At 44.1% G+C, this 27,002-nt stretch overlaps 1 protein-coding gene across 1 annotated transcript in view; it reads left to right on the forward strand.

Annotated features, from left to right (window-relative positions):
• Nucleotides 1–1,688: 1,688 nt before the first annotated feature.
• LOC126336628 (UDP-glycosyltransferase UGT5-like) overlaps nucleotides 1,689–27,002 on the forward strand; it is a 192,442-nt gene continuing 167,128 nt past the window's right edge. The window contains exon 1 of the mRNA XM_050000521.1: nucleotides 1,689–1,762. Within this exon, the coding sequence (XP_049856478.1) occupies nucleotides 1,744–1,762 (19 nt within the window). The 5' untranslated portion in view covers nucleotides 1,689–1,743. The remainder of the gene's footprint in view (nucleotides 1,763–27,002) is intronic.

The raw sequence follows: 27,002 nt of genomic DNA on the forward strand, positions 1-27,002 counted from the left end.
GGTTCCTAGTGCTTCCAACGCGTACGCGAGAGCAAAACCTGCAGCCGCACTTTATCCCAAACGTGTTTGATCACTTTCCTTTGGAATGTTCTTAGAGAAGGGTTGAAGTCCGAGGGTGTCAGCAGTGTCAGAGGTTGCCAAGAACGTCTGCCTGTTGCTCGACACATTGCGAATTGTCGCTTTCGGCAGATAAATGTGTGGGGATTAAAATATCAGGGAAACTGATGGTTTCATTGTCGCCCTTTTCCCACCACCTGCGCTCTTTTTGTGGTGATTCTGCACTGCGGTGCGTCTGTCCACTCATGAGCAAACTGCGTTACTTCTACGCTCGACGTCCCGATTCTGACCCAATTTCAGAGTCGTCAAAAGAAGAGATGAAATGAGAGTAAGAGGAGGTGTAACGACCTTTCCATCGTGTGTCACGTCCACCGTCCCGCTGGGAAGAATAGTGGTAAAATTTGCTGCCAATGTGACATCAGCAACCCACATTACACATCTCATGAACGGAGCTGTGGTTCTTTTGTTTCCCACGTGACGATTGATGTCCGGGGCGTCATCGAGTCCGAGTGTGGCGTCCCTGGGAGCCACACTTTTGTACCATTACAGAGGAAGGTAACATTCACCCAAATTTCAAACTTAAGTGTCGCAACTGTGGCAATTACGGACTTTCGACAGAGTATTCCTTCAATTCCGCTGCACAAACTGCTTTATACAGAGGATAGGTTTCACTCCAGTCTCACTTGCTTCTGAACCAATAACTCCTTCTCATGTTCTTTCCTCTTACAGCTGTATTCTGCTTTCTGTACAAGCTGTAAACAGAATAGCTCTCCCAGTATTTTAATCCTCTACCGCTCATAGTTTCAAAGAACGCATTGGAGCTCAAAAGCTTTTGAAGCTTCACAGAAGTTGTTCTGCATACTTGTGGATGCAGCACTTCTTCTTGGAGTGCTAGTCCGACTACGTGTGCGAAAGAACTGCTGTGAAGTTTGTGAGGTAGGAATGCACTGAGGTTCTAGGCTTTATTCCCCGTCCGCCACCCAGTTTTAATCTGTCTGGGAATTTCAGACCAGCACCGAGCGAGGTGGCGCAGTGGTTAGCACACTGGACTCGCATTCGGGAGGACGACGGTTCAATCCCGTCTCCGGCCATCCTGATTTAGGTTTTCCGTGCTTTCCCTAAATCCTTTCAGGAAAATGCCGGGATGGTTCCTTTGAAAGGGCACGGCCGATTTCCTTCCCCGTCCTTCCCTAATCGGAGCTTGCGCTCCGTCTCTAATGACCTCGTTGTCGACGGGACGTTAAACACTAATCTGCTCCTCCTCCTCCTCCTTCAGACCAGAGCATATTCCGTTGCAGAGTGAAAATTTCTGTGTTATTTTGATGTTTTTAGCGGTATGTCTGACTTGTGTCTAACTGGATGTCTCCCTGTTTCAATTTGACGCCGATTTACGCACTGGAACTCTTCGCACGAACTCTGCAAGTAGCCTTATAGTGTGAAGTGTCGCAATCGCAATTACTAATGCTAGTTCAGGTTTAGTCACAGTTGGATTTCTCAGATAGTGGTGCCGAACATCTCGAGTCGGCAGACTTGGCTTCGCGAAGGCAAGATGTGCAGAGTCACTGTCACGCGTATACCACTCCATATCTGCTATCGCGGAGCCGTTGAGTGAAGGATATGTCAGTAGCGTGCACGCAGCTAACGAGAGGCACATCTTTTAGCCTCGTGTGCGAGATCTGCTCCAGCATGGCGCTCACCGTCTTCGGTAAGGAAAACAGTCTCTTCACTCCTGCACTAATATTTATTACGCATACAAAAGCTCGTTGCTTTGTGCAGCACATGCCACCGGCTCAGATAAACATTGCGTGCAATAAACTAGAGCTACAGGCTATGTGTCACCTATCTCTCTATTCCACCACTGTACTTAACGCCTAAAATTGCGAACAATCAGTGTGATTACGTTTCACTTCTACGCTTCACCGTTGTTGTACACGGATCTATATTGTTGTTACTGAATTTTTGATCGCTGAACAACACACAGTACTCGTATTCTTTTTGCAAATAAACATCCTTGCCTCACAGCCTTAAATATTAACTGGTAAATCCACTCTGTAAACTTCATGTTTATTTCTTTCATTCTCGCTCCACTCGTTGTGTTTACCTGAACGAAGCACAGTAACTCAGAAGCTACTTCTGCGAGTTCACAATTAAAACTGTACTGCATTCTCGTGATCTCTTAATTTTTCTCAGTGCGGTTTGTTAATAGTGTACTTTTGGGTGTTCTGCCGAGTTGCTGTTTTCATTTCATGCTCACTGCTTCGACGCCCGACCCACCTGCATTCTTCAGGTGTTGCGAGTTTTACTGCTGCATGTACTCGCTGTTTGGACTCTAACCTGTCTCTGAAATATAGTTGGGATCGCGCCGCTATTTAAAGCCCAGTTCGATTCCCGATGTTCTCTATGCCCTATCATGCCATTTTGTTTTTCAAAGCTCGCACTGATATTCTGCGAAGTTCCAATTCTTACTCAGCTCCGGTGGACGTGATGGTCCACAGCAATTTAGTAATCTCAGTGTCAGACCTCAAGTGTTTTTTTATATTGATACCAACCTGTCGGTTCATTAGGTTTTCTGAAATCTTTATTTCAATATACTCCTTCTTTACGCTGTTCCAGAAACTTAACGTTTGCACCATGATACCACCTTCAACATATTTCATTTCATGATTATATTTGAGGCTGTTCTCGGCGGCAGCTGTCTTCTTTGTTCCTTTTAGTCGGGTGCGTCTCTGATGTTCCTTGCATCTCTCCTCGACTCTGCTAGTAGTCAGCCCCACATATAACCTGCCACGTTCGCATGGAATTCGATACGCACCCAGCTTTCGTGGTCGTATCTCGTCATTAACATAGCAAAGAATACTTTTTGTCTAAGTTGAAGAGAGCGAAATATATATCCGTAGGAGCCTACCGATCATTCCGGATATTGAGAAAACATAAGGTCGAGAAACGATTTTAACAGGCCGCGGTGACCGAGCGGTTCTAGGCACTCGGTCCGGAACCGCGCGACTGCTACGGTCACAGGTTCGAATCCTGCTTCGGGCATGGATGTGTGTGATGTCCTTAGATTAGTTAGGTTTAAGTAGTTCTACCTTCTAGGGGACTGATGACCACAGATGTTAAGTCCCATAGTTCCCAGAGCCATTTGAACAATTTGAGAAGCGATTTTTGATTGCTCTTCCTCGGTCTCAGTCTTAACCTCTTTCGGAGACGTTCTTGATTTTGACTTCAGCGCCTTTTAAATATGATGACCCGTGTATCCACTCCTTTGGAACACTGTTTGTAGGTATTGTAACTCTTCGGCAAGACTCTCGAGTTGTATGTATTTGTAATAGCTTTCAGTAATTTCATATGTATAACATCATTGTACTTCCTAGATCTAAGTTCTCTGTCAAAAATGCAGCATCGTTGCACGACTGATAGAGCACGTCCAACTTGTGTGGCAACGCCATAATTTGACCCTTTTTAAATTTGCCTGGTTGGCAGCAGGAAGCCCGAGTTCGTCTCGTGGCATGGTTGCCTGCTTGCGTCACATGTTTCCACCACACTGAGCCTTCTGGCTGTGATCATTCCCTAAGGAAGGGTAGATACAGATGGCGCTCTTGTAGCTATGCCACTACTCAGTCAGCTGGCTGACAACGTTGAAACCATTATCAGTACATATACGAGGGTGGGTCAAATGAAAACCTTAAATATGTTTTTAAATATTATTTATTGTGCAGAAGTGGTACAAAGCTGTATCACTTTTCAACATAATCTCCCCCACGCCGAAATGCAAGTCCTTCAGCTCTTACAAAGTGCATAAATTCCTTTAGAAAAAAATTCTTTTGGTAGTCTGCACAACCACTCATGCTCTGTGTGGCGTACCTCTTCATCACAACGGAACTTCTTTCCTCCCAATGCGTCTTTGAGTGGTCCAAACATATGGAAATCACTTGGGGCAAGTTCTGGTGAGTATGGTGGATGAGGAAGACACTCAGAATGGATGTCTGTGATTGTTACAACTATTGTACGGGCAGTGTGGGGCATTGTCATGTTGTGAAAGGACACCTGTTGACAGGAATCCACGTCGCTTTGATTTGATTGTAGGCCGAAGATGATTTTTTAGGAGATCTGTGTAACAGTGGTCCCTCTAGGCATGTAATGCTCCAAAATGACGCCTTTTTCGTCCCAAAAGAAAGTCAGTACAACCTTCCCTGCTGATGGTTCTGTTCGAAACTTCTTTGGTTGGGTGATGAGGAATGGCGCCATTCCTTGCTCGCTCTCTTCGTTTCCGATTGGTGGAAGTGAACCCAGGTTTCGTCCCCAGTAACGATTCTTACAAGGCAGCCATCACCTTCGCGTTCAAAGTGCCGAAGAAGTTCTTCACTAGCATCAACACGTCGTTCTCTAATTTCAGGAGTCACCTGCCATGGCACTCGTCTTGCAGACACTTTGTGAAACTGGAGCACATCATGCACAATGTGGTGTGCTGACCCATGACTAATCTCTAAACATGCTGCAATGTCATTCATTGTCACTCGGCGGTTTTTCTTCACTGTGGCTTCAACTGCTGCAACGTTCTGTGGAGTCAGAAGTCGTTGTGCCTGACCTGGACGAGGATCATCTTCCACTGAAGTTACACCATTTGCAAACTTCCTACTCCATTCGTAGACTTGCTGCTGTGACAGACATGCATCACCGCACTGAATCTTCATTCGTCGATGAATTTCAATAGGTTTCACACCGTCACTACGCAAAAACCGAATAACAGAACGCTGTTCTTCCCTGGTGCAAGTCGCAAGTGGGGCGGCCATCTTTATACTGATACTGCGACGGTATGTGTTAATCTGAACTATGCTGCCATTCTGTTCACCGTTTGTAGCACGCTTACCAACTTACAGGATAACAGCGCGAAATTTCGATTTGTTATTACAAATTTAAGGTTTTCATTTTACTCACCCTCATAGTGCCCCCATGTGACATGTTGACATCAGATCGAAATCGATGTCGTCTTTCCACTTTTTATCCCCGGCAGTGTACATTGGTTTTACTTGGCAGATTCTAGTGCCTGTGCTTCAAACAGTACATTGTGTAGGTTTGGCACGATAAGAGATAACGGACTATACAATGTTCCAGCTTCTCCACTATTAGTTCCAAGGTATCAGGAAACTGAGCTCTCGTGAAGAGGGAGACTACTTCGAAACTGACCATAATACCATGATCCTGATCCACAGTTAACTTCGGCGGTGTTCAAAGGCACCGTAGTGACGGATGCGGTGCTCGCACGTCCACAGATATTTGCTGAGCAAGCACTTCAGGTATTTTTCCCGATGGCATAAAGGTGCCCAAATATTAGTAACTGTTGTATTGTTTGCGTACACCACGAAGTGGTGTCACTGTCACTCGTTTCTGAAGACTCTTAATGACACTATGTGGCAAGACTGACCACTGATAAAAACTATCTTCTTTTCGATTTTATCAGTTGGATCGAGATTTATCTGTCTGTATGTAGTGTCATACAAAAAATCGAAAATCATTTCATCGTAGTCCACACAAGACGTTGGGACTGAAAGCTTCCCTTGTCGGCTGGCAGAACAGCGCTTTCCTTGTCATCCTCAGGATTTCTCAGTTCTACTCGTTTGCCCTTGGAGATGATTTTAGCATTAGCACCTTGGGATGTACTAAACAGGTTTCGCGGCGAACCTCTTATGTTGCTTCCCGGAGCGAGACGCGCCACGACATGTTCCACGAGCTGATACAAGCTGCATTTTGGTTGGGGTGCGACATTTATCCGTTTAGTCGGGGCGTTCACTATATCCACTTTAAGATACTGATCAGTGAGATTAATTAGAATGCGGTTCCCTGTATCTCGTCTTGGCTTTTTGTGCGAGCTATCGAATTTTGCTTTCTAGCGAGCGTACGTTTTCCGCTGCATTAACTGTGATTGTGATCATGTTGTGTTGTCAAACCGCTAGTGGGAATCTGCAGAGAGTTCAGCCGATATGTAAAATGTAAACAACTGCGCGGAAATCCCGCGCGCAAATTATTATTATTTTCTTTCAATGTGTTGCCAACGATTTATTTGGTCTCAGTTTTAGGGCTACTTCCAATATCGCTACATTAATTTCTTTCGTTCCTTGGTTTTGTTTCGTGCACAAGAGGAAAATAACAAACTCAGCACGAAAATGAAGGTGTTTCAGGTGTGTTCGATCAGTTGCTTAGGTGCTTGAACACTTCATCCACTGCTGCTGAGAATAATTTTGTTGATTTGGAACCTCCATATGAATTTAAAAAATTAAGAAGTTGTCATAACCTGCTCAGTATTAGCTATGGTATTATGTCCAAATTATCAAACACACATAATGGCCTTAGAGAAACAAAATCCCAGAGCTAAGATATAACTCGATAACTCAATTGTTGCGTTCAGAAGCTCTACATCTTGAGGCAGCATAACTCAGGTGCGCAGTTATCCAGACTAAATTCACGCAGTATTGAAGAACGAGGGCACTTAGCGACTTACAACACCCTTAATACATAACTCACCATATCGACGACCGATATGAACACAGATTTGCCTTTCCTTAACCGACGATTGAGCGACCGGTGGTTCGTGGGTCGTGTCCAGTTTGCAACTGGCTTCAATCTGGCCCGTGGAATAAATGCCGCTTGAACATAAAATGAATGTATTTCCAAAAAAACGCGTGTTTTGGGGTATAATTTGCTGTCGTGGCATGTCGGGGAAGGCGTGCCATTCATAACAGTGTGTTACCCCTTAAGTGCTAATGTTATCGACGCTATAGCTTTGACTTCATGCGCTAGGAGAACTGTTGTCGTGTCACGTGACATGGCAGCTCGCGAGCTTAAGTGAGTATGTGAATCAGGCTCTCCAGCTCACCAAATGTGGCACATGTCAGTCTTAACCTATCTTCAAAGACGTAAAGACAATAAAGCCTCACCTGTTCCAACATTTCTCCCAAAATGATCTTCCCTGATATCGGATTCTGCCCGTTTTTCCATCCTTGTTTAAATAATACGCCAGGATTTTGCGACCATTACTTATTAAATTGATAGTTCTGTAAAATATCAGACCTGTCAGTGCCAGCTTTCCTTGGAATTGAAGTTATTACATTCTTTTTGAAATCTTAGGATATTTCGTCCATCTCATAAACCTTCCAAACCAGATGGAATAGTTTAGTCAGGCTGATTCTCCCAGGGATATCAGCAGTTCTGACGTAGTTCGGAGTAAGTCTTTCAGAGTTCTGTGAAATTCTTCAGGCACTATCATAACACCCATTTCTGGCATTATATACCCGTACCCATGACAACATAAGTGGACTGAAATCTCTGATATGTGCTGATTTGGCGTGAATTGTTTATATATAACCTATTTTATGAGTTGCATAGTTAAACATAAGACCAATAACTTTAATGTGTTGGAATGCTGAGAAATACGGCTGTAGTTGTGCATCTTTTCACTTCAGTGTCTCGCTTGTTGTACACAATGGTTGGGTGAAGTGAGCTACAGAGTGTTGTGGCAACGAGCATGAGTTGAAATCGTTAGCGAACAAGTGAACAAAGTAAACAGAAGATTAACTTGTACTTTTTCAGGCGTACAAAGACTCATTACAAATAGTGCAGCAACAAGAGTCCAGCTATCGCAGTGTCAACTAGGATGAGGCTTGCTGTACTAAGTGCGAGTGTAGCAATGAGGTTCCAAGCGCAAGTGGGTTGCGGCGCAGCTGCTGGCTACGCCATATCGTAGCAGCAGAGGGCACTCATGGTATAGAGCCACTGGAAGTGTGGCTCAGTGAGCGTACACCATAGGATCCATCAGATCCCAGGCGACCACTACAAGCAATTCCATTGCCAACATTGAGGACCCTATGGTATCGATTTGTGGTCCCTCGTCACTTGCGTGTGTACCATCACTTACAAACTAATTTATGCATTCATACAAAACTCATTAACTACATAATACACTGCTGCTCATTAAAATGCTACACCACGAAGATGACGTACTACAAACGCCAAATTTAACCAACAGGGAAAAGGTGCAGTGATATGCCAATGATTAGCTTTTCAGAGCATTCACACAAGGTTGGGGCCGGTGGCGACACCTACAACGTGCTCACATGAGGAAAGTTTCCAACCGATTTCTCATGCACAAACATTAGTTAACCGACGTTACGTGCTAAGACGTTGATGTGATGCATCGTGTAAGAAGGAGAATTGCTCACCATCACGTCTCCGACTTTGATAAAGGTCGGACTGTAGCCTATTGCGATTGCTGTTTATCGTATCGCGTCATCGCTGCTCACGTTGGCCGAGATCCAATGACTGTTAGCAGAATATGGACTAGGTGGATTCAGGAGGGTAATACGGAACGCCGTGCTGGATCCCAAGGGCCTCGTATCACTAGCAGTCGAGATGACAGGCATCTTATCTGCATGACTTTAACAGATCGTGTAGCCACGTCTCGATTCCTGAGTCAACAGATGGGGACGTTTGCAAGACAACAACCATCTGCACGAACAGTTCGAAGACGTTTGCAGCAGCATGGACTATCAGCTCGGCGACCATGGCTGCGGTTGCCCTTGACGCTGCATCACAGACAGGAGCGCCTGCGATGGTGTACTCAATGACGAACCTGGGTGCACGAATGGCAAAACGTCATTTTTTCGGATGAATCTAGGTTCTGTTTACAGCATCATGATGGTCGCATCAGGGAAAGTTCGCAGAAGTCCCTCAATAGAACTCCAACATCCCGACTTACTAACTTCATCACAATTCTATGTTTCATCAACTGCTTTACAGCAAGTCTCCGGAATGTTATCTCTAAAAACAAAGAAGTAATGTTAATGTCCTGTGGGCTTCACGGTTGCTGGAAGGGATTATTTGTACTTACGATTCAGAAGCGTAAACACAGTTTCGGGTCAGCGTCCCTATTTTCCAAGATTTTAATATGTGAGAATAATTACATGATGAAAGGAGGATTACTGGAACCGAGCGACCGCTACGGTCGCAGGTTCGAATCCTGCCTCGGGCATGGATGTGTGTGATGTCCTTAGGTTAGTTAAGTTTAATTAGTTCTAAGTTCTAGGCGACTGATGACCTCAGAAGTTAAGTAGCATAGTGCTCAGAGCCACTTGAACCATTTTTTGAGGATTACTGCAAAAGTAATCGATAATTTGTGAATCATCTTGCAATCAAACCAGTTCTTACTGTCCTGTGGCTACGTTTCTGAATCTTGTAAACTGCGTCTAATTGAAATATAAAATTAAACTGTTCATCAGCAAAAATTTTATCTCATGAATAAATTCGTGGAACCGCGTTACTGAAGTATGAAAATATACTCACTAAATTAACGTGCAGTTTTAATCCTAAACGAGGTAGAAAGTATTACTATAACGGGCACCTGTTGACACGAAAGATAGAGAGCTACCTAAGGACTGAAGCCGAACGCGTGGCGTTATCTGTTGTTGTGCATCTGGATACACTAGAAGACCACAGCAACAGGAATAATAGCAGGTAGAGAAATTGTACTTCTGTGCGTATACGATGTGAAGGGAAATTACATAATTAGAATTTTTGCGGTTTGAAGGCGTACAGGGTTGGAATGATATGAGGGAGGAGACCAAACTGTGAAGTCATCGGTCTCATCGGATTAGAAAAGGATGGGGAAGGAAGTCAGACGAGCCCTTTCAAAGGAACCATCCCGGCATCTGCCAGAAGCGATTTACGGAAATCACGAAAAACCTAAATCAGGATGGTCGGACGCGGGATTGAACCGTCGTCCTCCCGAATGCGAGTCCAGTGTACTAACCACTGCGACGGCGTACAGACTGCGAAATTTAGTACCCAAAACTGCAACCTTTGGCAGCGACATGGCTCCAATCCGGCTGGGAATCGAGTAAACATGAGCTTATACCACAGAGCCCTCGTCGGAGGTTCGAATCCTGTCTCGGGCATGGGTGTGAATGTTGTCTTTACAGTAAGTCATTTTAAGTTGGATTAAGTAGTGTGTAAACCCAGGGACCTATGATCTCAGCAGTTTGGCCCCAAACGAACTTACCACAAATTTCCAAATTTATGCCACAAACACGACTATATCAATCCCCGCTGTTTTAACAAGCGAGTCCGAGTGTCTCGGCAATCAACGACTCGGTGATTTCATAGAGGTTCAGGGCATTCTCTTGTCCTAGGGGTGGGAAACTGCCCCTAAATGCGGAAGAATCAACAAATATCAACGGATGAGGATGCAGAAGGCAATGGAAACCATTGCGTTAAAGACACGTAATGTCTGTCCACAAAACATTTGGCCTGCAATTGAAGAAGTGTCATGATGATCTCTCCACTGGCAAAAGATTCCGGAATAATCTCCCATTTGGATCTCCGGGAGGGGGCTGCCAAACGGGAGGTTAAGATGAGAAAAATATTTAATAATCAACGGAAGGAAAAAGTTCTACGAGTCGGGGCGTGGAATGTCAGAAAGTTGAAGTGGTAGGAAAACTAGAAAATCTGAAAAGGGAAATGCAAAGGCTCAATCTAGATATAGTAGGGGTCAGTGAAGTGAAGTGGAAGGAAGACAATGATTTCTGGTCAGATGAGTATCGGGTAATATCAACAGCAGCAGAAAATGGTTTAACGAGAGAAGGATTCGTTATGAATAGGAAGGTAGCGCAGAGAGTGTGTTACTGTGAGCAGTTCAGTGACAGGTTTATTCGTATCAGAATCGACAGCAAACGACAGTGACAACAATAGTGCAGGTATACATGCCGGCGTCGCAAGCTGAAGATGAAGAGAAAGAGAAAGTGTACGAGGATACAGAAAGGGTAATGTAGTATGTAAAGGGAGATGAAAATCTTATAGTCATGGGAGACTAGAATGCAGTTGTAGGGCAAGGGGTAGAAGAAAACGTTACAGGAGAAGGTGGGCTCGGGAGAAGGAATGAGAGAGAGGAAAGATTAACTGAGTTCTGTAACAAACTTCAGCTAGTGATAGAGAATACTCTGTTCAGGAATCACAAGAGGAGGAGGTATTCTTGGAAAAGGCTGGGTGATACGAAGAGATTTCAGGTACATTGCATTATGATCAGACAGAGATTCCGAAATCAGATACTGGATTGAAAGGCGCCAGTAGCAGACATAGACTCAGATCACAACATTATAGTGATGAAGAGTAGGCTGAAGTTTAAGACATTAGTCAGGAAGAATCAATACACAAAGAAGTGGGATACGGAACTACTAAGGAATGACGAGATACGCTCGAAGTTCTCTAAGGCTATAGATACAGCAATAAGGAACAGCTCAGTAGCCAGTACAGCTGAAGGGGAATGGACAACCCTGAAAACGGCCATCACAGAAGTTGGGAAGGAAAGCATAGGTACAAAGAAATGCGAAGAAACCATGGGTAACAGAAGAAGTACGACAACCTTCGGTGGTATTAAAAGAAAGGGTGATAACATTAAAAGGGCAGCGGGAATTCCACTGTTAAATGCAGAGGAGAGAGCAGATAAGTGGAAACAATACATTGAAAGCCTCTCTGATGTGATAGAAGAAGAAACAGGAGTCTATTTAGAAGAGATAGGGAATCCGGTATTAGAATTCAAAAGAGCTTTGGAGGACTTAAGATCAAATAAGGCAGAAGGAATAGATAACATTCCATCAGAATTTCTAAAATCGTTGCGGGAAGTGGCAACAAAATGACTATTCACGTTGTTGTGTGGAATGTACGTATGAGTCTGGCGACATACCATCTGACTTTCGGAAAAACATCATTCACACAATTCCGAAGATGGCACGAGTTGACAACTGCGAGAATTATCGCACAATCAGCTTAACAGCTCATGCATCCAAGTTACTGACCGAAATAATATACAGAAGAATGGAAAAGAAAATTGAGGATGTGTTAGATGACGATCAGTTTGGCTTTAGGAAAGGTAAAGGCACGAGAGAGGGAATTCTGACGTCATGGTGAATAATGGAAGCAAGACTAAAGAAAAATCAAAGCACGTTCATAGGATTTGTCGACTTGGAAAAGCGTTCGACAATCCAAAATGGTGCAAGATGTTCGAAATTCTGAGAAAAGTAGGGGTAAGCTATAGAGAGAGACTGGTGATGTACAATATGTACAACAGCCAAGCGGGAGTAATAAGAGTGGACGACCAAGAACGAAGAGGGGATACCCCGTGGTCTAGGGGGGTCTTTGATTCATAATCAAAAACGTCTTCGGTCCCGGGTTCGATCCACGCCACTGCCTAAATTTTGATAAATAATCAGCATTGGCGGCCGAAGACTTCCGGCATAAAAAGTCAGCCTCGTTCTGCCAACAGCCTAGTCAAAGAGGGCGGAGGAGCGGATAGAGGTTCAGGGCACTCTCTTGTCCTATGGCTGAGAAATTGCCCCAAAAGGCGGAAGAATCAGCAATGATCAACGACATGAGGATGTAGAAGGCAATGGAAACCACTGCATTAAAGACACGTAACGTGTATCCACAGGACATGTGGCCTGTAGTTGAAGAAGTGTCATGATGATCTCTCCACTGGCAAAAGATTCCGGAATAGTCCCCCATTCGGATCTCCGGGAGGGGACTGCCAGGGGGGAGGTTACCATGAGAAGAAGATTGAATAATCAACGAAAGGATAACGTTCTACGAGTCGGGGCGTGGAATGTCAGAAGCTTGAACGTGGTAGGGAAACTAGAAAATCTGAAAAGGGAAATGCAAAGGCTCAATCTAGATATAGTAGGGGTCAGTGAAGCGAAGTGGAAGGAAGACAAGGATTTCTGGTCAGATGAGTATCGGGTAATATCAACAGCAGCAGAAAATGGTATAACAGGTGTAGGATTCGTTATGAATAGGAAGGTAGGGCAGAGGGTCTGTTACTGTGAACAGTTCAGTGACCGGGTTGTTCTAATCAGAATCGACAGCAGACCAACACCGACAACGATAGTTCAGGTATACATGCCGACGTCGCAAGCTGAAGATGAACAGACAGAGAAAGTGTATGAGGATATTGAAAGGGTAATGCAGTATGTAAAGGGAGACGAAAATCTAATAGTCATGGGCGACTGGAATGCAGTTGTAGTTGAAGGAGTAGAAGAAAAGGTTACAGGAGAATATGGGCTTGGGACAAGGAATGAAAGAGGAGAAAGACTAATTGAGTTCTGTAACAAGTCTCAGCTAGTAATAGCGAATACCCTGTTCAAGAATCACAAGAGGAGGAGGTATACTTGGAAAAGGCCGGGAGATACGGGAAGATTTCAATTAGATTACATCATGGTCAGACAGAGATTCCGAAATCAGATACTGGATTGTAAGGCGTACCCAGGAGCAGGTATAGACTCAGATCACAATATAGTAGTGATGAAGAGTAGGCTGAAGTTCAAGACATTAGTCAGGAAGAATCAATACGCTAAGAAGTGGGATACGGAAGTTCTAAGGAATGACGAGATACGTTTGAAGTTCTCTAACGCTATACATACAGCAATAAGGAATAGCGCAGTAGGCAACACAGTTGAAGAGGAATGGACGTCTCTAAAAAGGGCCATCACAGAAGGTGGGAAGGAAAACATGGGTACAAAAAAGGTAGCTGAGAAGAAACCATGGGTAACAGAAGAAATATTTCAGTTGATTGATGAAAGGAGGAAGTACAAACATGTTCCGGGAAAATCAGGAATACAGAAATACAAGTCGCTGAGGAATGAAATAAATAGGAAGTGCAGGGAAGCCAAGATGAAATGGCTGCAGGAAAAATGTGAAGACATCGAAAAAGATATGATTGTCGGAAGGACAGACTCAGCATACAGGAAAGTCACAACAACCTTTGGTGACATTAAAAGCAACGGTGGTAACATTAAGAGTGCAACGGGAATTCCACTGTTAAATGCAGAGGAGAGAACAGATAGGTGGAAAGAATACACTGAAAGCTTCTATGAGGGTGAAGATTTGTCTGATGTGATAGAAGAAGAAACAGGAGTCGATTTAGAAGAGATAGGGGATCCAGTATTAGAATCAGAATTTAAAAGAGCTTTGGAGGACTTACGGTCAAATAAGGCAAAAGGGATAGATAATATTCCATCAGAATTTCTAAAATCATTAGTGGAAGTGGCAACAAAACGACTATTCAAGTTGGTGTGTAGAATATATGAGTCTGGCGACATACCGTCTGACTTTCGGAAAAGCATCATCCACACAATTCCGAAGACGACAAGAGCTGACAAGTGCGAGAATTATCGCACAATCAGCTTAACAGCTCATGCATCGAAGCTGCTTACAAGAATAATATACAGAAGAATGGGAAAGAAGATTGAGAATGCGCTAGGTGACGATCAGTTTGGCTTTAGGAAAAGTAAAGGCACGAGAGAGGCAATTCTGATGTTACGGCTAATAATGGAAGCAGGGCTAAAGAAAAATCAAGACACGTTCATAGGATTTGTCGACCTGGAAAAATCGTTCGACAATATAAAATGGTGCAAGCCGTTCAAGGTTCTGAAAAAAGTAGGGGTAAGCTTTAGGGAGAGACGGGTCATATACAATATGTACAACAACCAAGAGGGAATAATAAGAGTGGACGATCAAGAACGAAGTGCCCGTATTAAGAAGGGAGTAAGACAAGGCTGTAGCCTTTCGCCCCTACTCTTCAATCTGTACATCGAGGAAGCAATGATGGAAATAAAAGAAAGGTTCACGAGTGGAATTAAAATACAAGGTGAAAGGATATCAATGATACGATTCGCTGATGACATTGGTATCCTGAGTGAAAGTGAAGAAGAAATAAATGATCTGCTGAGCGGAATGAACAGTCTAATGAGTATACAGTATGGTTTGAGAGTAAATCGGAGAAAGACGAAGGCAATGAGAAGTAGTAGAAATGAGAACAGCGAGAAACTTAACATCAGGATTGATGGTTACGAAGTCAATGAAATTAAGGAATTCTGCTACCTAGGCAGTAAAACAACCAATGACGGACGGAGCAAGGAGGACATCAAAAGCAGACTTGCTATGGCAAAAAAGGCATTTCTGGCCAAGAGAAGTCTACTAATATCAAATACCGGGCGTAATTTGAGGAAGAAATTTCTGAGGATGTACGTCTGGAGTACAGCATTGTATGGTAGTGAAACATGGACTGTGGGAAAACCGGAACAGAAGAGAATCGAAGCATTTGAGATGTGGTGCTATAGACGAATGTTGAAAATTAGGTGGACTGATAAGGTAAGGAATGAGGAGATTCTACGCAGAATCGGAGAGGAAAGGAATAGAATATGTGGAAAACACTGATAGGGAGAAGGGACAGGATGATAGGACATCTGCTAAGACATGAGGGAATGACTTCCATGGTACTAGAGGGAGCTGTAGAGGGCAAAAACTGTAGAGGAAGACAGAGATTGGAATACGTCAAGCAAATAATTGAGGACGTAGGTTGCAAGTGCTACTATGAGATGAAGAGGTTAGCACAGGAAAGGAATTCGTGGCGGGTCGCATCAAACCAGTCAGTAGACTGATGACAAAAAAAAAGTCTAGGGACTGATGACCTCAGATGGTGTCACATAGTGATTAGAGGCATTTGAACCATCTGAATTTGACATCAGCTCGCTGCAACATGTCAGGTGTGACAGCCGTGGATAGTATCCCCGACCGCTGAAAATAGTGGATCTCCGTCAAATCATCTTCTGATGACCTCACCCTCCGCACCCACCAACTAACTGTACTTCTGCCGACATCAGATGCTCCGTAGACTTTGCGCAAGTGTTCCTGAATATTCTCCACAGTTTCTTTCTATGCAGTGAATAATTCAATGACGGCATCTTGCTTGTGACGTACATCACCTTCAGACTCCATTTTGAAACTGTCCTGCAGCCACGCTACCTATAGGGAGTGACGGCAACTTGGCGTGCTCACTCGGAGACTTCAAATAATACGTATGTAACGTTTCGCATTAGTAGCATTGTTTTCGGCTGAACAAATATGCGGTACATTGCTTTCTGTGTAATCCTCGTACGTGATTGCTATCATATCTTTATCCTCTGAAAGGAAGGGAGTTGTGCGTTTACTCTTAAGGATTTCTGTGACAGGTGGAAAGTCTCTCTGCATTCGCGAGCTCGGATTGCGTCTCCTGAGTCGTCAAGTTCCCATTTCTGGTGTCTTCGTTGATGGTCCTGTCAGCTTTCCTTGAGCCTCCGGGGTCTGATGTAGAAAGAAATGGTGAGCACCTAGTTTGAATGTGATTAAGTGTTGAATGTGATTTGTGGACGATTCCTCTGTTGATCCCTGCTCAATGAGGCTTGTATTGAGATCACGCCTAGCTAGTGGCTGTTGTTTGGCCTTGGTTTTAAAAGCAGAACAACACCCTTGGTAATCGAGATATTTTTAAGACAGTTGAAAAAGAGAGGGGTCGTATTTTTGCCGGCTCTGATTCCATTAATGATGACGAGAGATTGTTTCTTTATAATCTGTACCTGTCCCTAATTTTTAGCGCTCAGGCAATCTAACGTTGTATTATCTTTTACTTTTAAAGCACTCGTGCATTGATTCTTTAGAATTCAGATTTCATTTTGAATGATCCAGTGCTTAAGTTATTTTAAAATATTTCTATGTAACAATTGTTGCTAGCTTTTGTGGGATAAATGGGCACAGTTTCTCTCGTTGTGAGCGTCAACACCAGCATGTAATTTATAATTTATATCTATTATATAATTTTAAATGTAATTTTAATGTGTATCCTGTATGTGTTTCAGTCTCCTAGATGAACCAATCAATCCTGTGTATGTCTCAGCCTTTGAGCTGAACCAATCAGCTGTTTTAAACGTGGCCTGAGCTAAAAGCGGTAACCGTAAAAGAGTAACCCTACAAAACTGCCTGGCTTAAATATTTTTGTCATTTTTCCTCAAAATTTCATTTGTGGTTATTACGACGCCTGTATTAAAAGTTCATTGTAGTTGTCTTTCGAAACTGTATGGAAATGTCTGTGATTTTGGACCCTTTGTTGATTGTCTGTTGTATGTATATTCTATTATACAGTGTGAGTCACGTAACGTTACCACTGGATATATTTCGTAAAACACATCAAATACTGACGAACCGATTCCACAGACCGAACGTGAGGAGAGGGGCTAGTGTAATTGTTTAATACAAACCATACAAAAATGCACGGAAGTATGTTTTTTAACACAAACCTACGTCCTTTTTAAATGGAACCACGTTAGTTTTGTTAGCACATCTGAACACATAAACAAATACGTAATCAGTGCCGTTTGTTGCATTGTAAAATGTTAATTACATATGGAGATATTGTAACCTAAAGTTGACGTTTGAAACCTCCGACGTTCAGTTGCGTGTTGTAACAAACAGGGGCCACGGTCGGCGAGCAGCATCTGCAGGGACATGTTTACGATGACGACCGTGTTTATGAGTGTGGCTGTAGTGCACTGTTGTGGTTTGGTCTAGCTGTCGCAGTGTCCGCATGTAGCGCTTGCTGCTATTGTTATTCTGCATTCGTCTCCGCACGCAGGCCAACTGTAGTACACCGTGTTACCAGACGTCTGTGATAGTGTAGTGTTGTAGGAACTGTGACCATGGTGTATACGAATTCTGAAAAGCCGGAGATGATACTCATCTATGGCGAGTGTCGACGAAATGCAGCTGAATCCTGCAGGGTGTATGCAGAACGGTAGCCGAACAGAGAGCATTCAACGTGCCGCACATTGCAAAACATCTACAGCCAACTGTATGCAACAGGTATGATCGTAGCACGCAACAGGCCCGTCACAGGAGAAGCAGGTGCAGTTGGTGTGTTAGGTGCTGTTGCCATGAACCCACACAAGAGTACACGGGACATTGCGAGAGCCGGTGGACTGAGTCAAAGTAGTGTCATGCGCATACTGCATCGTCACCGCTTTCACCCGTTTCATGTGTCGCTACATCAGCAATTACATGGTGATGACTTTAATCATCGAGTGCAATTCCGTCAATGGGCATTAACAGAGAATGCGTTGCAGTTCTACCTGTTTACCGATGAAGCGGGTTTCACAAACCACGGGGCAGTGAATCTACGGAACATGCATTACTGGTCCGTGGACAATCCTCGCTGGCTCAGACAGGTAGAGCGACAGCGACCGTGGACTGTAAATGTATGGTGCGGAATCGTTGGCGACCACCTCAATGATCCTCACTTCATTGCAGGGGCCCTTCATTGCAGGGGCCCAAACAGCTGCAACATACATCGCGTTTCTACAGAATGATCTGCTAAAGTTGCTCGAAAATGTCCCACTGGAAACGCGTCGACGTATGTGGTATCAGCATGATGCTGCACCTGCACATTCCGCAATTAACACTAGGCTGACCCTTGACAGGATGTTCGACGGGCGTTTCATAGGACGTGGAGGACGCATAAATTGGCCAGCTCGTTCTCCTGATCTTACACCTCTGGACGTCTTTCTGTGGGGTACGTTAAAGGAGAATGTGTACCGTGATGTGCCTACAACCCCAGACGATATGAAACAACGTTTTGTGGCAGCCTGCGGCGACACTACACCAGATGTACTGCGGCGTGTATGACATTCATTACGCCAGAGATTGCAATTGTGTGCAGCAAATGATGGCCACCACATTGAACATCTGTTGGACTGAAATGTCGGGACGCACTCTATTCCACTCCGTAATTGAAAACGGAAACCACGTGTGTACATGTACCTCACCCCTCATGGTAATGTACATGTGCGTCAGTGAAAAAGACCAATAAAAAGGTGTTACCATGTGGACGTAATGTGCTGTTCCAGTCTCTTCTGTACCTAAGGTCCACCACCGTTCTCTTTGGATCCCTATGTCATTCGGTGCTCTCCGATACACACGATCGAACAGCGGAGGAGTGTTACTCAAGCGTCAACTTTAGGTTACAATATCTCCGGATGTAATTAACATTATACAATGCAACAAACGGCACTGATTACGTATTTGTTTATATGTTCAGATGTGCTAACAAAAGTAACGGGGTTACATTAAAAAAAAACGTAGGTTTGTGTTAAAAAACATACTTCCGTGCATTTTGTATGGTTTGTATTAACCAATTACACTAGCCCCTCTCCTCACGTTCGGTCTGTGGTATCGATTCGTCAGTATTTGATGTGGTTTACGAAATATATCCAGCGGTAATGTTAGATGACTCACCCTTTACGTTTCTTGTATTACGGTGTCATTCAAAAGACAGTTATTTCTTAATCGTTGTTGATGGTCTTGATTGCTTCTGGGTTCAGGTTCTTATATGTTTAATACATATGAGAAATCACATTGTTAAAAATGAAAATAAAAGAATGATAATAAAAGTATCGTTTGAAATGTTTATGTGTCCAGCACCTTACCATTCATATATGCAGTCTCTCTATTGTTTCAGTGTTACTGATGGGTGATTCTGATAGTGTGTAGTGTTCTTACAAATAAGTAAATCATTTGGTAGGGAATAGATTATTTTGTAGTGGTAGAGTGTACTGCTCGTTTTGCTTGTTTCAGGTGACTAAAAAGTTGTATCGGCCGTGGAGCGAGCTGTAGTGGGAATATTTTACTCGACCCGAAATCAAATTCATCATGAGCTGGTGGTATGGGGTCAACCCACAGGAAGCAGCATAACCGAGTTAAGTCAACGCTGATCAGCACATTGGACCGTCAATCCTGTGTCAGGGTGGACAACATTGTTGCATTAGGTGCCACCCGCTCTCTGTGCTGTACTTTACTTTCTGGAGTGCAGGCGAATACTGAATGCTGTAGGTCACATCCCCATTCCGTTTGCAGCCTTAGGATCAGGAACATTTAAATCACTTGCGTAAGTGTGTTCCGGTTTTATGGGTAGTGAATAAGAACCCAAAGCAAGTGCCCTCATTATAGAAATTCGCTATAACGTCATTCATCGGCAGATAAACATCACTTTACTGAACAGGCAAGACACGGCGAGGCACGATAAGGTGGATGGTTGTTCGCCTGGCCCAACAACCTGTGGTGATGGATATTCAACCATAGCTAGAGATCGTGGGGGGGGATTGGAAACAAACAAATTATCTAATCTGCTTTTGCCAGTGATACAAAATATCGACTTGTTGTCAAGAGAAAAATGTGAAGAGATCACAGATATTTTCTGGATAACTGTTCAGTTGCGAAATCAGACTAAGGTTCTTCAACTGATCCTTCAGTCACGTTTCAAATTATACACCGGTTGAAGTACGACAAATTGAACAAAATCATAGCTGAAGCTCTTGCTAACGGCCAGTAGTTGGTTGACTTACGAAAGAAATGGCTTAACGGAAATTTTTCGTAGAGTTAAAATTGGATTTGCCAATCAACATTTTAGCCTTGAACAAGTTCATGACGACCCACTCGTTCGATATGTTAAGGATGCTAGGACGGCCATGTTATCTCTTTGCCTTAGTGTTACCGAACGTGGAGCGTTGAAGATAATACTCTAGAAATTATGGATATGGAAGACCTGTCTCGTGTACTTTTCCACTAAGAATCCAGGTATCTTTGCCGCGTTTGATAAAGTGGCCGGGAGTACAGGAAATATCCGGTATAATGAGGAAAAGTGTGGCAGTCGTGAATGCAAGTAAGTGTCCTTTAGGGTAGAAACACCCCGAGCTGACAGCAGGGGAAAACGGTTTGCATCTCGTAGCAGTACTTGCTTCTGATGTAATGAGCCGTATCACCTAGTGAAAGACTCTCCCGTTCCGTGAGATAAGGGAAAAAAAGGAGCTGACACTATAGCGGTGGGAGAACACGGCAGGAATTGCTGTAGTCAGCAGACTGGCTACAGTAAGGTCGGGAGGCGTGCAAGGGATAAGACCCTGCAGTCGCGCAATTCATCTGTGTCCTCGGTGGCTCAGATGGGCAGAGCGTCTGCCATGTAAGCAGGAGGTCCCGGGTTCGAGTCCCGGTCAGCTCACACATTTTCACCTGCCCCCGTCGAGGTATATCAACAACAACAGCAGATGAGGGTTTCAATTAATTATCATTTATTCTAGAGAAGCTGCACGGTCATCGATGGTATCTGTTCTTTCGAGAACAGTTACTATCAGCATATAAGGTGAAGGTGTGATTTACCCGTTGTTTGCACTACCTTGACCATGAACCTTGTTTGATTCATTCAAAAACGTGCGTCAGCTTCATTATAATGGTATTGCAAATACACCTACGTTTTTACATTTCATTTATCACAATCATTCTCAAGCAAATGCCGTGCAGTTAATGAGCTGACTATGTTAGCGGAAGTCCGCGCCAGTTTGAGTATTTATTGTTTGTTCTGGCCAATACGTTTAATCGTTGTGAATGGGTTGTACACCACTACGTTGCAAGATTGCGACTTCATAAAGAAAACGTGTTTGATATTACATGGATAACCAATTTCGTTTCCGATTCCAGTCTGACAAAAGATGTTTTTTGCGTCATCGTGATTATATCCATGGGATTTGCAGTGTTCAGCGTTGTTACCCTTGTTGTGGCCCATCCGGACGAATCATAAACCCTTCCATTACTTAAGTTAGAAGATCAGTTTACCAATGTCCTTACCGTCAAACTAGGGGTCACGAATAAAACTGAGTATAGATCAAATTCCTGTCCAATCTCCCTATCGTTCTCCCCCCCTCCCCCCCCCCCCCCAAAAAAAAACAAAGAAACTAAATCCGATCACAGATCAACTTTTGGCTGATGAGGTGATTAGACCACTACTTTTGCCACATGCCTCACCTACATTTCTAGTACCAAAATCCAACAGTGCTGCTTATCCGCCGGTGTTGTTTTACAGGGCCCTGATTCAAAGATGGTTTTGAAATTGGTACACTTGCCCATCCTCTATAACTGTTGCACTTGGTTTGTTGTAGCTCAGTATTTTACTGTTCTCGATCTTAATCAAACCTATCGTCCTGTGACAATGGCCTAAGAGCCAGAACCTCTTACCGCAATTTTTACAGACTGATATAACCATATCCATTTTGGTTAGACAACCCGGGCAGCTGAGCTGACGCGTTTGTTGTTCAGTGTTAGATGAACTTAAGTTTCATTGTGTTTATAATTATTCAGACGATGTTGTCATATACAGTAAAATCTTTTCTTAACATGTGGATCTTATTGGGCAGCTTTTGTGCTATTTATGGGACGCTGCCTTAACTGTGAAACTTCCGAAGGTTAATTTGATCACTTGGGAGATTTCCTTTTTCGCAAACATCGTCTAGACTGTTGGAATAGAGATCGATAAGGATACCTCGAAAGCTACCTATCAGTTCCCTCTATCTTAAGATAAGAAAGATGTGGCTAGATTTGTGGGTATGATGAATAGTTCTAGGAAATTCATCTCCGGTTTTGTCCAACTGGCTGCGCCTTTAAATAAATTATCTCACAATGGAGAAAAATTTTTGTGGACTAAATCCAGCATTCCGGATTTGATACTTTGAAAATGGTCTTAAGTAGCGCTACCATCCTAGCCATTACTGAATTTGAACACAAGTCTGTTCTCCAAATTAATGCATCTAACTCCTGGATGGCCACTTTGTAACGCCAGGAGTGTGATGGTGAAGAAGACCCGGTGACCTACGCTTACAAGGCCTTACCAATCCACCGAAATGAAATATCCATTGTACGAGTTGGAGGTCTTAGCTGTCTTATTCAGACTTGAGAAATGTAAGTTGTAGCTCTGCTACGAACAATTCTAGCTAGAAACGGATAACCAACCATTGGAACCGCGCGACCGCTACGGTCGCAGGTTCGAATCCTGCTTCGCGCATGGGTGTGCGTGATGTCCTTAGGTTAGTTAGGTTTAAGTAGTTCTAAGTTCTAGGGGACTGATGACCTCAGAAGTTAAGTCCTATAGTGCTCAGAGCCATTTGAACCATTTGAACCAAACTTTGACGTGAGTGTTCAAATGGCTCTGAGCACTATGGGACTTAACATCTATGGTCATCAGTCCCCTAGAACTTAGAACTACTTAAACCTAACTAACCTACGAACATCACACAACACCCAGTTATCACTAGGCAGAGAAAATCCCTGACGCCGCCGGGAATCGACATGGGTGTTGACCACCCCTCTAAGCACGGATACGACTGCCTACTGTGCCGTTAGGATTTATTGCCTTTTTTTCTCAAGTAAGGCAAATCTGAGGAACCGACAACGAAATAACGCTGCCCTCAGTCGTATGTTTAAGTGCAAGCCAGAAACAACTGAAACCACAAGTGATCCTGGAACGTTCGATGTAACCACTTTTATTCAGTGACTTGAAGCAAAAGCGGAGTTAAGATACTCAGTTAAGCAACATTAAATGCCAATTAAAGGATGGCCAACAGGTTTTGACGTACTCTATTAAGAACGTTTTTCTATATCTTTATACCCGCTATGATGGCAAAATGAACATTTGTCTTCCTAAGAAACTAATTCCAGCCGTTTTAAATATTTTCATTAGTCCTTGTCTGGGGGGGGGGGGGGGGGAGGGGGTTCGTTTGGGAACTAACAAAACCATCATGAAAATAAAAGAGCATCTAACTTGGATGAATTGAATTCCAACGTAAGGAAGTTGGTCGGCCAGAGTGAGGATTGTAGTATGGCCACACTAAAATCTAGGGCCTCCCAGAGCTTTTTATATTTCAGTCTAGTGGAGAAGCCCGTGGGTAAGCTGTTTGTTGATTAACTAGGGCCTCCCCTATACTACAAATGGTAACCAATATATACTAGATAGTCCACGCAAGTCGTCCTCTATAGCTTTATGTTTCACACATACGTTGGTGCAAGAGGGACTGCCTCATCATTGCTGGACAACGGGTAAGTGCACGTACAAGCGAACCAGCACTTAGGTGTCGCGCCATCTCCGTGCGTTTTCCTCCTGATTCCTCTCCGATAAGCTAGCGTGCCTCCTAGTTTCTAGTTCGAACCAGGTCTTACAGGTAAATAGGTAACAACTTCAATGTACTCCAGCGAAGATTACACCGATAAGACACTAATCTATGGGAAGACGCAACACAATGCAGCTGATGCCGGAAGGATGTATTCACAACGTTTTCCAACGCGACTTTCTACCTTTTGCTCATGTTTGTAGACGTACAGAGATGCGATTAAGAACCGACAACGTGTCTTGGAAAGACCGATCTACGACACAACAAATCTTGCTCGGAACTTTATTGAGTATTTTGGAGCACATCCCACAAACGGTAAGCACACCTTAAACGAAAATATCGTGTACGTACAATGTGGTATAAATAAAAGTGTTACCGTGCTATTGCACGTAAGTTGCATTATTATTAGTACTTATATTAATAATAATACTATTACCTTCATTATTATTAATATTATGAAAGTAGTCTTCGGTAAAAAGGACTCTGGAGGTACGAAAATGGCATCCCTCTAAGTTGCACCTACACCAACACTTATATGGAAACGATTTCCAAAATCGAGTGTTCTTCAGCAGATGTCTTTTAAATAAAATAGCCGTAAATCTGGATTGAATAAGGCGGATTCTATGGACAGATGAATGCTATTTGGCGAATGACGCCACTGTCAGTAGACACAATCTACATTACTAGTCTCGTGAAAATCGTCTCTGGTTATGGTAACATCATATCGAAGTGCACTCTGGGGTTAACGTATGTGCAGTATTCAAGGAGGCCATATCAATGGACCAGTTTATTTGGCTCCCAGACAAAATGGCCGACTGTATTTGCAATTCCTACAGAATGAGTTGAATCTAGGACATCTCTTAAAGACATCTCACATCTAACAGTTAGCTGTGAGGCACTGTTTTCAGCATCGTGCGCCGACCCATTATTTTAGATTAGGGAATATTTCAACAATGTATACACCGTCGGTGGATAGGTCGTGGTGGTTGCATTCGATAACTAGCGAAATATCCTGATTAACGCCCTCGGATGTTTTTGCTTATGGGGTTGTATCAAAGCCAGAGTTTACGAAACGGAACCGGAAACTCTAGGTGTGTTAAAAGACGAAATACGTCATGTTTGTGCTTCAGTATCTGCAGAAACGTCAAGAGCTGTCCGTGCTATAACGGAGAGGCACTCTGCGTGCAACAAGACGGACATGCATTTCAATATTTGTATTATGGATAATGCAGTTATAAAGGTCTATCAGTATTTAACATAGGTTTGAAGGAAGATCATTTATGATGTTCATTACATTCATTGTTCTTTATTACAATCAGAGATATGATAGCATTTACGTAATACTACCAACTGTGAAGCATGAACTGGTGTTGTTCATAAACTAGCTGTCATATGCTGATATGCCCTGAAACAGATAATTAACATGCTTTGTCTCTTGTGCGTATTGTGTTGGTCAGAAACAATTATTCATGTACATAGACACCTTTTTCGAGCCCAAGAACCGTACGCTGCACTACCCCCATAGGAAACACACTCCTGGAAATTGAAATAAGAACACCGTGAATTCATTGTTCCAGGAAGGGGAAACTTTATTGACACATTCCTGGGGTCAGATACATCACATGATCACACTGACAGAACCACAGGCACATAGACACAGGCAACAGAGCATGCACAATGTCGGCACTAGTACAGTGTATATCCACCTTTCGCAGTAATGCAGGCTGCTACTCTCCCATGGACACGATCGTAGAGATGCTGGATGTAGTCCTGTGGAACGGCTTGCCATGCCATTTCCACCTGGCGCCTCAGTTGGACCAGCGTTCGTGCTGGACGTGCAGACCGCGTGAGACGACGCTTCATCCAGTCCCAAACATGCTCAATGGGGGACATATCCGGAGATCTTGCTGGCCAGGGTAGTTGACTTACACCTTCTAGAGCACGTTGGGTGGCACGGGATACATGCGGACGTGCATTGTCCTGTTGGAACAGCAAGTTCCCTTGCCGGTCTATGAATGGTAGAACGATGGGTTCTATGACGGTTTGGATATACCGTGCACTATTCACTGTCCCCTTGACGATCACCAGAGGTGTACGGCCCAGTGTAGAAGATCACTCCCCACACCATGATGCCGGGTGTTGGCCCTGTGTGCCTCGGTCGTACGCAGTCCTGATTGTAGCGCTCACCTGCATGGCGCCAAACACGCATACGACCATCATTGGCACCAAGGCAGAAGCGACTCTCATCGCTGAAGACGACACGTCTCCGTTCGTCCCTCCATTCACGCCTGTCGCGACACCACTGGAAGCGGGCTGCACGATGTTGGGGCGTGAGCGGAAGACGGCCTAACGGTGTGCGGGACCGTAGCCCAGCTTCATGGAGACGGTTACGAATGGTCCTCGCCGATACCCCAGGAGCCACAGTGTCCCTAATTTGCTGGGAAGTGGCGGTGCGGTCCCCTACGGAACTGCGTAGGATCCTACGGTCTTGGCGTGCATCCGTGCGTCGCTGCGGTCTGGTCCCAGGTCGACGGGCACGTGCACCTTCCGCCGACCACTGGCGACAACATCGATGTACTGTGGACACCTCACGCCCCACGTGTTGAGCAATTTGGTGGTACGTCCACCCGGCCTCTCGCATGCCCACTATACGCCCTCGCTCAAAGTCCGTCAACTGTACATACGGTTCACGTCCACGCTGTCGCGGCATGCTACCAGTGTTAAAGACTGCGATGGAGCTCCGTATGCCACGGCAAACTGGCTGACACTGACGGCGGCGGTGCACAAATGCTGCGCGGCTAGCGCCATTCGACGGCCAACACCGCGGTTCCTGGTGTGTCCGCTGTGCCGTGCGTGTGATCATTGCTTGTACAGCCCTCTCGCAGTGTCCGGAGCAAGTATGGTGGGTCTGACACACCGGTGTCAATGTGTTCTTTTTTCCATTTCCAGGAGTGTATATTATACTAGAACTAACATGTGATTAAATTTCATGCAGTTTGGGTGCATAGACACTGAGGAATCAGTACCCAGAACAACCACCTCTGGTCGTAATAACGGCCTTGATACGCCTGGGCATTGAGTTATACAGAGATTCGATGGCATGTACAGGTACAG

Source organism: Schistocerca gregaria, chromosome 2 (assembly GCF_023897955.1).
Source record: "Schistocerca gregaria isolate iqSchGreg1 chromosome 2, iqSchGreg1.2, whole genome shotgun sequence".
Taxonomy (NCBI): domain Eukaryota; kingdom Metazoa; phylum Arthropoda; class Insecta; order Orthoptera; family Acrididae; genus Schistocerca; species Schistocerca gregaria.